Source organism: Polypterus senegalus, chromosome 1 (assembly GCF_016835505.1).
Source record: "Polypterus senegalus isolate Bchr_013 chromosome 1, ASM1683550v1, whole genome shotgun sequence".
Classification (NCBI taxonomy): Eukaryota; Metazoa; Chordata; class Cladistia; order Polypteriformes; family Polypteridae; genus Polypterus; species Polypterus senegalus.
This window is the reverse complement of record NC_053154.1, coordinates 197,051,215-197,065,379: the sequence shown is the minus strand read 5'-3', so window position 1 is coordinate 197,065,379 and position 14,165 is coordinate 197,051,215. Positions and strand designations below refer to the sequence as shown.

Sequence of the window (14,165 nt, the reverse complement as noted above, 5' to 3'; positions counted from 1 at the left end):
TCTTACCTATAGAAATAAGCCATACCACTGAAATCTTGCATATAGCTTTTGCTCGAGAGTTGAACTGGCTGTGTTGAATGGGCTTTTTGATGGCAATGTAGCGGTCCAGAGAGATGGCACAAAGGTGCATGATGGAGGCTGTGGAGAAGAGAACATCCAGGAATATCCAGATTGGACAAAGTGAAAGGGGAAGGGGCCATTGTGTATCTAGATGAAGGAAAAAAATAGACATCGCCTTTATTAAAGCATACTTGGACTTCCTAAGAAAATATTACTAGCTTTATTTCTTTTTTCCTTTCTTGTCCCGTCCCATTCACCTAAAACAGAACATTATACGTCTGGGTATGGGTGGGCGGTATGACCAAAATTCTACAGTATATCACGGTATTTTTCTAAAATATCCCGGTTTCACGGTATTCAACGGTATTTTTTTCCCCATGCATGAGTGGATGTTAACCACATTTTCCACTGCAATTACTGGCTAAGAATAACCTATTCCACTGTCAAGAGTATTGTACATTGTACAAAAAAAAGCCATTTTAATGTGTACACAAGTATTAATACAGTTTTGCATTGCCCCATAAAGTGATAGTTTTCAAGGGGGTGGCACTAATGGAGAACGTATCACATTGCATGATAGATGCAGTCAAAATATAGAACCTTTTTATTGAACAAATTTTGCAAAAACAAACTATAATTTTGACAACATATTTTCAACCATACAAAGAGACATTTAGACTTAGTTAAATATCCGGAAGTGCTTGTCAAAAATTGTATTGCACCGAATACCTCTTAGAAAAGGAATAAATAGTAAATATTTTTGTAAACCAACTACACTTTCTGTTAATGTTAACAATCTCTGTCCGCTGACACGTTAAAGTGACTTTTTAAACAACTTTATCATCATTAAACTGCATAATATTTAAACTAATAAATAATAACAATAAAATAAATAATAGTATTATTACTGATAGTTGCACTATTACTTCAAGCCCAGGTGCATTACACAGTATTCACCAAATTAAAATAAAATAAGACAAGTGCAACTTGGTGATGACATCTTTACCAACTGAACCATCATTTAGGCAAACTACATTAATATGGACCTTGCTTCAAGCTAAGCTATACTGGGAAGAAAAAAACAAACTATATGTCGAGGACAAAGTCAACATTTCCACTTTATTCTCATAGTTTACTTCATAATTAAAGTAGACTGTCGTAAACTAAACTTCTTCCTAAAATCAATGTTTAATCAATTACTTAATTTACCCCGTCATAAATTAATGCAGCACATTAATTAGCTTTGTGTTACATTCCCCAACCCAGTGGTTAATCACTACGCTTCTTAAACTGACTTCCTCCGCACGAAGAGAAGACAGCAATCACCATACAGAATCCATTCATTTCATGATATTCCTGCTTTCTGAAAATTTAGAATGCTAAGATAAATACTTGATATAATTTTCATGATGAAATGCATTAAAGCAGGTATTACACATGCACGGTAGTGAGGCGGTAGTGCTGCTCCCACGCAGTAAGGGGTCCCCAGGTGTATGTTCAGTGTGGAGAACTTTATGGCAGGTGTGACAAGGATCCAAAAAACTGGATGTATGAATAGCTATCGCACAGGTTTAACTTAAATATTGTGCAAATATTGGGTTTCTGATCTGCTGGTCGGAGACACAAACACAGAATTCAATGCATGTTCTTCTGAGTGGGCTATCTTTATTGCATGCATGCTGTCTCTATCTGACGTACCAAAACCCTAGTTCCTTTTTCCTTCCTTCCTTTTTCTTTCACCACATAACCAATCACCACATGATAAACGTCTTTGTGAAATTAAAACTAGTTATAAACTTAGCCCACAGAGTGTTCAGAACTTTAAAAAATATCTTCGTTATACATGCTTAATTATGCCATCCATTCAGAGTTGCGCCCATCTCTGAATGAGTCGCCACACATCGCAGGATGAATACAAGCAAAACATATACTAGCAGGGTCAATATAGCACAACAAAACCCCACATCCTACATGACTTTGAAAGAAAACTGAAGCACGCCGAGTAAACCCACCAGAAAAACATGCAAATGCAAGGCAGGCACGCCGCCGTACCCCCATATGATTAATGCATGCTTTAATGCATTTCACCATGAAAATTATATTAAGTATTTATCTTAGCATTCTAAATGTTCAGAGAGCAGGAAGATCATGAAGTGAATGTATTCTGTGCGGCGATCGATGCCGGCGCCTCCCCTTAGTGCAAGAAGAAGTCAGTTTAAAAATCACTTAACACAAAGCATTTAATGTGCTATATAACTTATGACGGGGTTTGAGAAAATCTAGTAAATTAAATATTCATTTTACGATGAAGTTTAGTTTACGATGGTCTACTTTAATGACAAATTACGAGAGTAAAGTCATCATGTCGTCACACTATTACACAGTACCCAGGTATATTACACTGTATTGAAAACGAAAAAAATAAAACCAACTTGGTTTGCAGTATTATCCAGTAGTATAGAAACAGTATTTACACATCTGACCTTTTAAAACTAAAGTTATCTCCAGGCGACGGATGTGAGTTCTTCTGTTCATCATGTTCAACTTTACTTTTAGTTCATTTTCGGAATGCTCTCTGTCCATTTTCACCATGCAGCATACTATGCTACCGCCCACTATTTGGTGGTGTAGCAGTGAAAAAGAGCGCTAGTGCAACAAATCTGTGTTTAGCGGTGTAGCAGTGAAAAAAGTCCCCACTTGAACAGTTTTCCGTTGCGCCATGTTCCGAACGTTGTTTAGGCAATTTAAACCGGTGTTGCGGTATAAGAAAAATCCATATCATAAAAAAAATAAAAAACGGTTTTCGGTATGAACCGGTATTCCGCCCAGCACTACGTCTGGGTGCCCTCTAGTTCCTGGAGGCAGGATAAGCTTTGTTGTGGTAACGTACTTTAGAAAACATAAGGTACATTCACTTCAAACCTAGTGATTATTCTAAGCATGCAGCTGGAAATTCATCACCAGTATTTTCCATACTGTCCTTGCATCGTTTGTTTCCACAAGAAATTTAGAAAAGCAATTTATTCTTGTTTAAAAACAAGATGTTCATGTATGTTCTCAGCATCTTATTTTAAGATTATTAAAGTGAACCTTCAATTTCAACTATCAATTCTGGACAAGTTCCTTTTAAGATTTTATTTATATTAGCTATGTTCCATACATTGTATTCATAGCTTGTATCCTCTGATCAAGATGCAATGTTTGATTTTGTTGGCCTTTCAGTATGTGTTTAGTCATGGTGGAGTGTTATAAATACAGTGGTGTGAAAAACTATTTGCCCCCTTCCTGATATCTTATTCTTTTGCATGTTTGTCACACAAAATGTTTCTGATCATCAAACACATTTAACCATTAGTCAAATATAACACAAGTAAACACAAAATGCAGTTTTTAAATGATGGTTTTTATTATTTAGGGAGAAAAAAAAATCCAAACCTACATACATGGCCCTGTGTGAAAAAGTAATTGCCCCCTGAACCTAATAACTGGTTGGGCCACCCTTGGCAGCAATAAGTGCAATCAAGCGTTTGCGATAACTTGCAATGAGTCTTTTACAGCGCTCTGGAGGAATTTTGGCACACTCATCTTTGCAGAATTGTTGTAATTCAGCTTTATTTGAGGGTTTTCTAGCATGAACCGCCTTTTTAAGGTCATGCCATAGCATCTCAATTGGATTCATGTCAGGACTTTGACTAGGCCACTCCAAAGTCGTCTTTTTGTTTTTCTTCAGCCATTCAGAGGTGGATTTGCTGGTGTGTTTTGGGTCATTGTCCTGTTGCAGCACCCAAGATCGCTTCAGTTTGAGTTGACGAACAGATGGCCGGACATTCTCCTTCAGGATTTTTTGGTAGACCGTAGAATTCATGGTTCCATCTATCACAGCAAGCCTTCCAGGTCCTGAAGCAGCAAAACAACCCCAGACCATCACACTACCACCACCATATTTTACTGTTGGTATGATGTTCTTTTTCTGTAATGCTGTGTTCCTTTTACGCCAGATGTAACGGACATTTGCCTTCCAAAAGTTCAACTTTTGTCTCATCAGTCCACAAGGTATTTTCCCAAAAGTCTTGGCAATCATTGAGATGTTTCTTAGCAAAATTGAGACGAGCCCTAATGTTCTTTTTGCTTAACAGTGGTTTGCGTCTAGGAAATCTGCCATGCAGGCCGTTTTTGCCCAGTCTCTTTCTTATGGTGGAGTCATGAACACTGACCTTAATTGAGGCAAGTGAGGCCTGCAGTTCTTTAGACGTTGTCCTGGGGTCTTTTGTGACCTCTCGGATGAGTCGTCTCTGCGCTCTTGGGGTAATTTTGGTCAGCCGGCCACTCCTGGGACGGTTCACCACTGTTCCATGTTTTTGCCATTTGTGGATAATGGCTCTCACTGTGGTTCGCTGGAGTCCCAAAGCTTTAGAAATGGCTTTATAACCTTTACCAGACTGATAGATCTCAATTACTTCTGTTCTCATTTGTTCCTGAATTTCTTTGGATCTTGGCATAATGTCTAGCTTTTGAGGTGCTTTTGGTCTACTTCTCTGTGTCAGGCAGCTCCTATTTAAGTGATTTCTTGATTGAACCCAGTGTGGCAGTAATCAGGCCTGGGAGTGGCTACGGAAATTGAACTCAGGTGTGATACACCACAGTTAGGTTATTTTTTTAACAAGGGGGCAATTACTTTTTCACACATGTAGGTTTGGATTTTTTTTTCTCCCTAAATAATAAAAACCTTCATTTAAAAACTGCATGTTTTGTTTACTTGTGTTATATTTGACTAATGGTTAAATGTGTTTGATGATCAGAAACATGTTGTGTGACAAACATGCAAAAGAATAAGAAATCAGGAAGGGGGCAAATAGTTTTTCACACCACTGTAAGTAAAAATATCTTATTGTAGCACAGTATATAACAGTATTTACCTTGACTTTCAATAGGCTGTTACAATGATGTGAATGAGTATACAGTAATCCCTCCTCGATCGCGGGGGTTGCGTTCCAGACCCCCCTGTGATAGGTGAAAATCCGCGAAGTAGAAACCATATGTTTGTATGGTTATTTTTAGATATTTTAAGCCCTTATAAACTCTCCCACCCTGTTAACATTATTAGAGCCCTCTAGACATGAAATAACACCCTTTAGTCAAACGTTTAAACTGTGCTCTATTACAAGACAGAGATGACAGTTCTTTCTCACAATTAAAAGAATGCAAACATATCTTTCTCTTCAAAGGAGCGCTATCAGGAGCAGAGAATGTCAGAGAGAGCGCTCGCTAAGAAAAGCAAACAATCAAAAAATCAATACGTGCTTTTAAGTATACAGAAGCAAAGCGATAAAGCGGCATTTTGTAGAGGAGCGTCCGTGTCCTCTGTGCAAACAGCCCCTCTGCTCACACCCCCTCCGTCAGGCAGAGAGAGTGAGAAAGATAGAGAGAAGCAAACAATCTCAAGCACCGCGCGGGAAGCATATATCATTGAGGAGTTTTAATTAATATGTAATACATGCTCTGATTGGGTAACTTCTAAGCCATCCGCCAATAGCTTCTCTTGTGTGAAATCAACTGGGCAAACAAACTGAGGAAGCATGTACCATAAATTAAAAGACCCATTGTCTGCAGAAAGCGGCGAACCAGCAAAAGATCCGTGACATATATTTAGATGTGCTTACATTTAAAATCCGCGATAGAGTGAAGCTGCGAAAGTCGAAGCGCGATATAGCGAGGGATTACTGTATATAATTAAATTACAGAAGGCCATTCATTAGGGCATGGTTTGCATATGCACAGAATTTGCTGTAATATCTAATACAGCAGTTGATAGTATTAGTACTTTCTGAATTAGTTGTGAAAAGAGGTCTGTTGCAGACATCAACAGAGAAACAATGCTCATGTTAATTTATTTTAAATAATTCACATGAAATGCCTAAAACAAGGAGTTAATTTTCTTTAATCACTCTAGCAGCTTCCTAGTTCACAGCCACTGTTATGGTTAAATCAAATTAACCCTGCTAACACGTTTCCTTTGTCTTATGCCTGATTATATTGTGAATTGCAGCAAAATTGTTTCCTTATCATTGAGAAATATTTACATCTTAAATGAATATCAACTTTAGTTTGAAGAGTGTACCTGAACATATCTTGTACCAAGCAGAGTTCCATGCTATTACTATTTGTGCAAATTCAAAATGATCTACAGTAATAAGTTTTAAACCTTTGCATGCACTTTGAGCTACTGTTTGTATGAAAATGTGCTATATAAATAAATGTTGTTGTTGTTGCATGTATGTACATTGCCTATAAAAAGTATTCACCCCCATAGAGGTTTTCACATATTGTTGTTTTACAGTATTGAATCACAGTGCATTTAATTTGGCTTTTTGACACTTGTCAACCAAAAAAGACTCTTTATGGTCAAAGTAAAGACAGATGTCTGCAAAGTGATCTAAATTAAAAATATAAAACCAAAAATAATTGATTGTGTAAGTATTCACACTGTTCAAGTCAGTATTTAACGGATGCAACTGGCAGCCTAGAGTCTGTGTGGACAGGTCTGTATCATTTTTTCACATCTGGACACTGCAGTTTTTCCCTGTTGTTCTTGGCAAAACTGCTTAAGCTCAGTCAGGTTTGTTGTGGGTTGTGAGTAAACAACTATTTTCAAATCCTGTCGCAAATTCTGAATTGGATTTCGATCTAGACTACAATTTGGTCACCCTGGGAAGTTAACCGGGTTTTTAAGCCATTCCTGAGTACCTTTGGCTTCATGCTTGGAAGTGCTGACTTGTTGAAAAACATATATTTTCCCAAGATGCAGGTTTCTTGAGGACCGCATTAGATTTTTCCTGTATTTTGTTGCATTAATTTTACCCTCTAACCTCACAGGCCTTCCAGGGCCCGCTGTAGGGAACCAGCCCCACAGCATATGTCATGCTTCTTGTGTATTTTTGCTAATGTGCATTGATTAGCATTTGCCAAATGTAGTGTTTAGTTTGATGGGCAAAAAAAAAATCATTTTGGTCACATTGGAACAATAGGACCATCTTCCATCTGATTTTAGAGTCTTATGTGCCTTCTGACAAACTCTAACCAAGATGTAATGTGCTGTTTAAACTGTGGCTTTCTGTTTGCTAGTCTTCCATAAAGCTACAACAGGTAAATCACACTGGCAACAGTTGTTGTATCCAGTCTCTCAATGTCATTCGCTGTAGCTTGTAACTTCTTCAAAGTTAACATAGGTCTCTTTGTGCATTCCTTCAGTTAGTCCTCTTATTTCACGATTGCTTAGTTTTTGTAGATGGCCTTCTCTAAACAGATTTACAGCTCTTCCATACTTTATCCATTTCTTAATTGCTGATTGAATTGCACTCCAAGGGATATTTATTGACGTTTACATTGCCTTTTCTCCATCCCTTGATTAGTGCTTTGCAATCAGTTTTTCACATAGTTGCTTGAAGTGTTCTTTTATCTTCAGTCTGATAGTTAGACCATGATACAGACTCCTAACAAGTTGGACCTTCTAGATACAAATTATACAACAGTCAATTGAAATCCCTTTACTACAGACAAGTTATCTCCATTTAACTAATTAGGTAGATTCTAAAAGCCACTGGCTACACCAGTGATGATTTAAGTGTGTTATTAATTAAATTAATATATTATATATATAAAAATCATTTTTTTTTGTTTGTAATTAATTTAGGCCAATTTGCAGAGATCTGTTTTCTTTTTGACATTAGAGAGTGTAAAAAAATCCAAAGTAAGTCCATTGTGATCCAATATAGTAAACCTTCGTTTATCGCGGTTAATCCATTTCAGACTCTACCGTGATAAATTAATTTCCGCGAAGTAGGATTCTTTATTTATAAATTTTATATTTTCGCAGTTAGAGCATAGAAAACCTGTTTACGACGTTCTAAATACGTTTTTTTTAACATTATTAGAGCCCTATAGACATGAAATAACACTCTTTAGTCAAAAGTTTAAACTGTGCTCCATGACAAGACAGAGATGACTGTTCATTCTCACAATTAAAAGAATGCAAACATATCTTCCTCTTCAAAGGAGTGTGCATCAGGAGCAGAGAATGTCAGAGAGAGAGAGAGATCAAAAATCAGTAGGGCTGTTCGGGCTTTTAAGTATGCGAAGCACCGCCGGACAAAGCAGCTGCAAGGAAGGGAGCAATCTGAAGGTTGTCTTTTAGCATTTTTTAGAGGAGCATCCGTATCCTCTAGGCCAGTATGTGAACACCCCCTCCATCAAGAGCAGAGAATGTCAGAGAGAGTGAGAGAGACCGAGAAAAGCAAACAATCAAAAATCAATACATGCTGTTCAGGCTTTCAAGTATGCGAAGCACTGAGCAGGAAGCGTATCGTATATCATTGAGGAGTTTCATTTAATACATAATACGTGCTCTGATTGGGTAGCTTCTCGGCCATCCGCCAATAGCGTCCATTGCATGAAATCAACTGGGCAACCCAAATGAGGAAGCATGTGCCATAAATTAAAAGACCCCATTGTCCGCAGAAATCCGCGAACCAGCGAAAAATCTGTGATATATATTTGGATATGCTTACATTTAAAATCTGTGATCGAGTGAAGCCGTGAAAGTCGAAGCGCGATATAGCGAGGGATCACTGTATTGTATAACTATAAAATCTAAAGACTTTCAAGGGTGTGAATATGTTTTATAGGCAATGTAAGTGTATAACATTGTCTTCTTATGAAGTGACCTCTTAAATAATAATATATAAATAGCTATTTACCACTTCTCTTGATTGAAATCCTTTTGATTAAAATGGCAAAGTAATATTGACATGAATACATGCATTACTATGGCATTTTAAAGAAAATACCAAAAACTATTTACTGGAAGTGTAAGCATTCCATGTAAATTAATCATTTATTTATTTGTCTGACACCTTTATCCATGGTAACTTACAATATTTATGGTACAGTTGATTACATTTGGTTTTCCAATTGGAGCACAGGCAGATCAAATAACTTGCTCATGGTCGCACAGTGTCAGTACCAGGATTTGAACCAACAACCTCAGGGTTTGAAGTCCAAAGCCTTAACCACTACACCACTCTGCCTGTGTGGTGAATTAAGTAATTCAAACTTGGGTCATTGTGGCTATCCTAATAATAGCCAAATTAATTACTCTAACCACAGTGAAAGGAATTAGGTGAACGCAGTACAACTTGTTTGAGTTACACAATTTATTTTAACTGACAACTGTGAACATTAAAGTTTTTTTAGGCTAAATGATTGAATGTTAACAAAGTTTAAATATATTGGTCTTGCATTACATGATATTTGTTTAAGTAAACCCAAGAACCAAATCTTCATTATTGATTATATTTGCAAATTGTCTGATCACCGATCACAAGCATATCCTTATTAAATGATATTGCCAAGTAACCAGTTACATCAAGGTACTTAACATATCAGAAATTCTTTTGTTGTCACAAGGTGAAGGAAAGCCTGCAGTGTTTCTCACTCACTGGATTGCAACACACTTTTGGTTCACAAGCTACGGCTGGTGGGATTGCGAGTTGCTATCATTTATATTGGTAGGTGGTCACAGTGGCGATTCAACATTGTGATGATTACCAACGGGGACTTCTTCCCACCAGATTCCCTGCTCTGCCGATCATGCTCGGGTTTACCAAGGGGGACGCCACCACTTCATGTCCTAATACTCACACTCGATTAACCAAGGGGGATGACCCCTCCACCACTTTGACAATCATGCTTCATTTGCCAGGCCCACAAAGACACTATATTAGGAAGAAGTGGGTTGAAACAGTAAAATGGCTTAGAAGCACTGATGTAGAGTTTGCAGTTGGTTGTCCAGATTATCAAACAAAAAAAACACTCAAATCCCCCTTCATAACCACACAAATCTTTTTTCCCTAAATTAACTGTTTTGTTGTGTTTAGATTTCTCTGACATTGGATAAATTTACATTCACATTTAGTTGGCTGACGCCTGTATCCAAGTCAACATAGAACATTTATAAATGGGTGGATATTGTTAAAACTCCGCAATATCTTTACAAAAGGTGGGTTTTAATTCAAATTAGCTGAACCTATGAAAATAAGATATTTTTTGCCATCAAAAATAACTCATAACTGCTGAATATTCTGGAAAATATTGCTACAAATAGCTCAATGCCATTTGAAAATGTTTAAAAAAAAAAAAAAAAGAGACCACCTGAGTTGGCTACATTGCTGTGTGGCATTCAAATGTGAATGATGATTCTATTCCAGTGAAATTATTTTTAGTTTTTTATAAACATACTGTAAATGAACCTAGTTTTTGACATCCAAACAAACAAGGCCAGTTATATTACTGTAGGAACAAATGCATAAAGTCTACATATATGCTTGTTTTTGGTTGAAGTAAATTAAAGTATCTGTGTAATCAGACATTTTCCCAAAAATGTGGCCAGTTTTCCGACCATATTTTGTTCAGGAAATCACACAGTTATGATAAAGTGACTTCAGCAAAAATGATCAGAAGGACTTGAAGTTGTCCATGCCAAATTAACCAACAATAGAGGTTCACTCCCTAATGGGAGATGAGTAGTCCAAATTACTCCTTTTCACAAAACTTATTAATAATTATAGGCATGTGGAATGTTGTTTTATGCCATTTCAAGGTTTATGATCATGAATATATTACTATTTTTGATATTTGATTCTTTACTGGTGGTCCTAACTCTCAATTGGCTACTCCCAGAAGTTTAAAAATGACAGATTTCAGACATAAGCATGTGAGGTATTGTTTTAGATGATTTCAAGGCCAGCGACTACAGACACAATTTTATTTTTGATTTTTGATCTTTTACTAGGTACCTAACCCTCTATGTACCTTTACAGAGGATGAAAATGATACATATCTAGTACAATCTAGAATATTTACAGTTTAAACTTTTAAATTGAACTGCACATTTTAATATTTCAAATATTTGACACAACTGTTTATGTTCTTCTACCTAATGAAGCAAATTATTGCATTTCTTATTAACACCACACTGAATTAGGGCAGCGTACTCAAATTCAGACTTTAAAAGTTTGCAAACATATTCATTTTGAGTGGAGTCGGTCTCATTGTAATTGGGTAACAGCATTGCACCTAAGAAATGATTTCTGTGAGTGATACTGTTAATTAAAGCAGTGAAATGTATTCATATTGTTTGTACATAAATTATACTTTTTGAAGTTAAACCCAAATACATAAAAAAATTTGAGTACAGTCAATTTAAGTTACTGCAGCTGAGTAATAGCAATATACCATAAGAATCAATTTTGTTGAGCATAGTATACTCTCTCTCTCTCTCTATATCTATATATCTATATATCTATATATATATATATATATATATATATATATATATAGGAAGGGAAGGGCCCTCCTCCTCCCTCACTCACATGTCAACCTTAGAGCGTGCACCTTAGCTAGCGAATGAGAGAACTACTTAACGGATTTATATCAGGGTTTTTTCTGTAATTTGCTTAAACATTCCGGTTGATTTTGCGACTTCTCTTGTTACGCTAAGAATCATAGTTCATTTGCAGGGGTGATATATTCATGCTAATCCAAGACAGAGGCTGCGCGTCGAGGGGAAGTGTGACTTTGGCAGCAGGGAGCTGGGCGGGGCCCTTCTCACTAATACACGGGTGGAGCCATGGGGGATGGCTAGTGTGTGTATGTATGTATATATGTGTGTGTGTATATATATATATATATACTATATATATATATACATATAATATATACATATATATATATATATATATACATATACTGCTCAAAAGAATTAAAGGAACACTTTTAATCGGAGTATACCATAAAGTTAATGAAACTTATGGGATATTAATCTGGTCAGTTAAGTAGCAGAGGGGGTTGTTAATCAGTTTCAGCTGCTGTGGTGTTAATGAAATTAACAACAGATGCACTAGAGGGGCAACAATGAGATGACCCCAAAACAGGAATGGTTTAACAGGTGGAGGCCACTGACATTTTTCCCTCCTCATCTTTTCTGACTGTTTCTTCACTAGTTTTGCATTTGGCGACAGTCAGTGTCACTACTGGTAGCATGAGGCGATACCTGGACCCTACAGAGGTTGCACAGGTAGTCCAACTTCTCCAGGATGGCACATCAATACGTGTCATTGCCAGAAGGTTTGCTGTGTCTCCCTGCACAGTCTCAAGGGCATGGAGGAGATTCTAGGAGACAAGCAGTTACTCTAGGAGAGCTGGAGAGGGCCATAGAAGGTCCATAACCCCTCAGCAGGACCAGTATCTGCTCCTTTGGGCAAGGAGGAACAGGATGAGCACTGCCAGAGCCCTACAAAATGACCTCCAGCAGGCCACTGGTGTGAATGTCTCTGACCAAACAACCAGAAAGACTTCATGAGGGTGACCCAAGGGCCCCATGTCCTCTAATGGGCCCTGAGCTCACTGCCCAGCAGCATGCAGCTCGATTGGCATTCGCCATAGAATACCAGAATTGGCAGATGCACCACTGGTGCCCTGTGCTTTACAGATGAGAGCAGGTTCACCCTGAGCACGTGACAGAAGTGAAAGGGTCTGGAGAAGCCATGGAGAACATTATGCTGCCTGTAACATTATTCAGCATGAGCAGTTTGGTGGTGGGTTAATGATTGTCTGGGGAAGGATACCTCAGACTGTCCAGGAGCTCAGTGATGCCCTGGTCCAGATCAGGGAGGAGATCCCCCACAACACCATCTGTCATCTCATTAGAAGCATGCACCGATGTTGTCAGGCATGTATAGAAGAACACAGGGGCCATACAAAGTGCTGCGTACAATTTTGAGTTGCTGCAATTAAATTTTGGCAAAATGGACTAGCCTGCCACATAATTTTTTCACTCTGATTTTTGGGATGTCTTTGAATTCAGGGCTCTGTAGGTTGATCATTTTCATTTCCATCAAACGATGTGGCATCCTTTTGTTCCTAACACATTACCCAGTCTATATCAGTATAGATATCCAGGAGGATTTCTTTTTCCCATTGAGATCTGATATGTTTTCACAGTGTTCCTTTAATTTTTGAGTAGTTTATATATATCTATATATATATATATATCTATATATATATATATATATATATCTATATATATCTATATCTATATCTATATATATCTATATATATATCTATATCTCTATATCTATATATATATATATATATATATATATCTCTATACTAAAAGACAAAGCCCTCACTGACTCATCACTAATTCTCCAACTTCCCGTGTAGGTAGAAGGCTGAAATTTGGCAGGCTCATTCCTTACAGCTTACTTACAAAAGTTGGGCAGGTTTCATTTTGAAATTCTATGCGTAATGGTCATAAATGGAAGCTATTTTTCTCCATATAATGTAATGGAATTGAGCTCGATAGCCGTGGGGGGGCGGAGTTTCGTGTGACATCCTCACGCCTCCCACGTAATCACGTGAACTGACTGTCAATGCATTACGTAGAAAACCAGGAAGAGCTCCAAAAAGCGCTGAAGAAAACATGCATTATACAATTGAGAAGGCAGCAAAACAATAAGAAGCGAGCAAGTGAGTGAGTGACACATACTGTACTGTACATCTACTTCAGAAACAAAGCACGGTGCAAAACTAAAGTTTAAATTAAGTTCATAGGCTGCCGCTGGTGTTTGTCATGCCCACGGCTAATGCAGGATACAAGTTTAATGAGAGGACGCAGGGTATAAACGACAGTTTTGATCACACTCATGATTTCTACTTTTTTTTTTTTGTCCTGTCTTAATTATTGTTTGTGTCACAATAAAAATATTTTTCACAAAACAGGACAGATATTGACGAGGATGAATACTTTCGCAAGGCACTTTTTACTGAAACATTACATACCTTATTAGTTCTGTTTACTCAGAATTTGATTGATAAATTAGTATTTCATTGCTAACAGCATGTACTAATAATAAATTATGGAAGTTTTGTAAAATTTCAAGGATAAGGAAGCAATCTTTTCTATTCATCCATTTAAAAAAACTTACCAAATCAAAGATCTAGAGATCTTAGTAAATTGGGTGTGCATGTCTTTGTTGTTCAGATCAGGT

General features: G+C 37.3%; 2 protein-coding genes across 3 annotated transcripts in view; one reads left to right on the top strand and one right to left on the bottom strand.

The window, feature by feature from the left end:
* The window catches only part of psmd1 (proteasome 26S subunit, non-ATPase 1), a 190,908-nt gene that overhangs the window by 99,385 nt on the left and 77,358 nt on the right, over positions 1 to 14,165 (top strand). The gene's annotated exons all lie outside the window — the stretch shown is intronic.
* The window catches only part of htr2b (5-hydroxytryptamine (serotonin) receptor 2B, G protein-coupled), a 34,562-nt gene that overhangs the window by 14,228 nt on the left and 6,169 nt on the right, over positions 1 to 14,165 (bottom strand). The window contains exon 2 of the mRNA XM_039766415.1: positions 7 to 207. Within this exon, the coding sequence (XP_039622349.1) occupies positions 7 to 207 (201 nt within the window). The remainder of the gene's footprint in view (positions 1 to 6; positions 208 to 14,165) is intronic.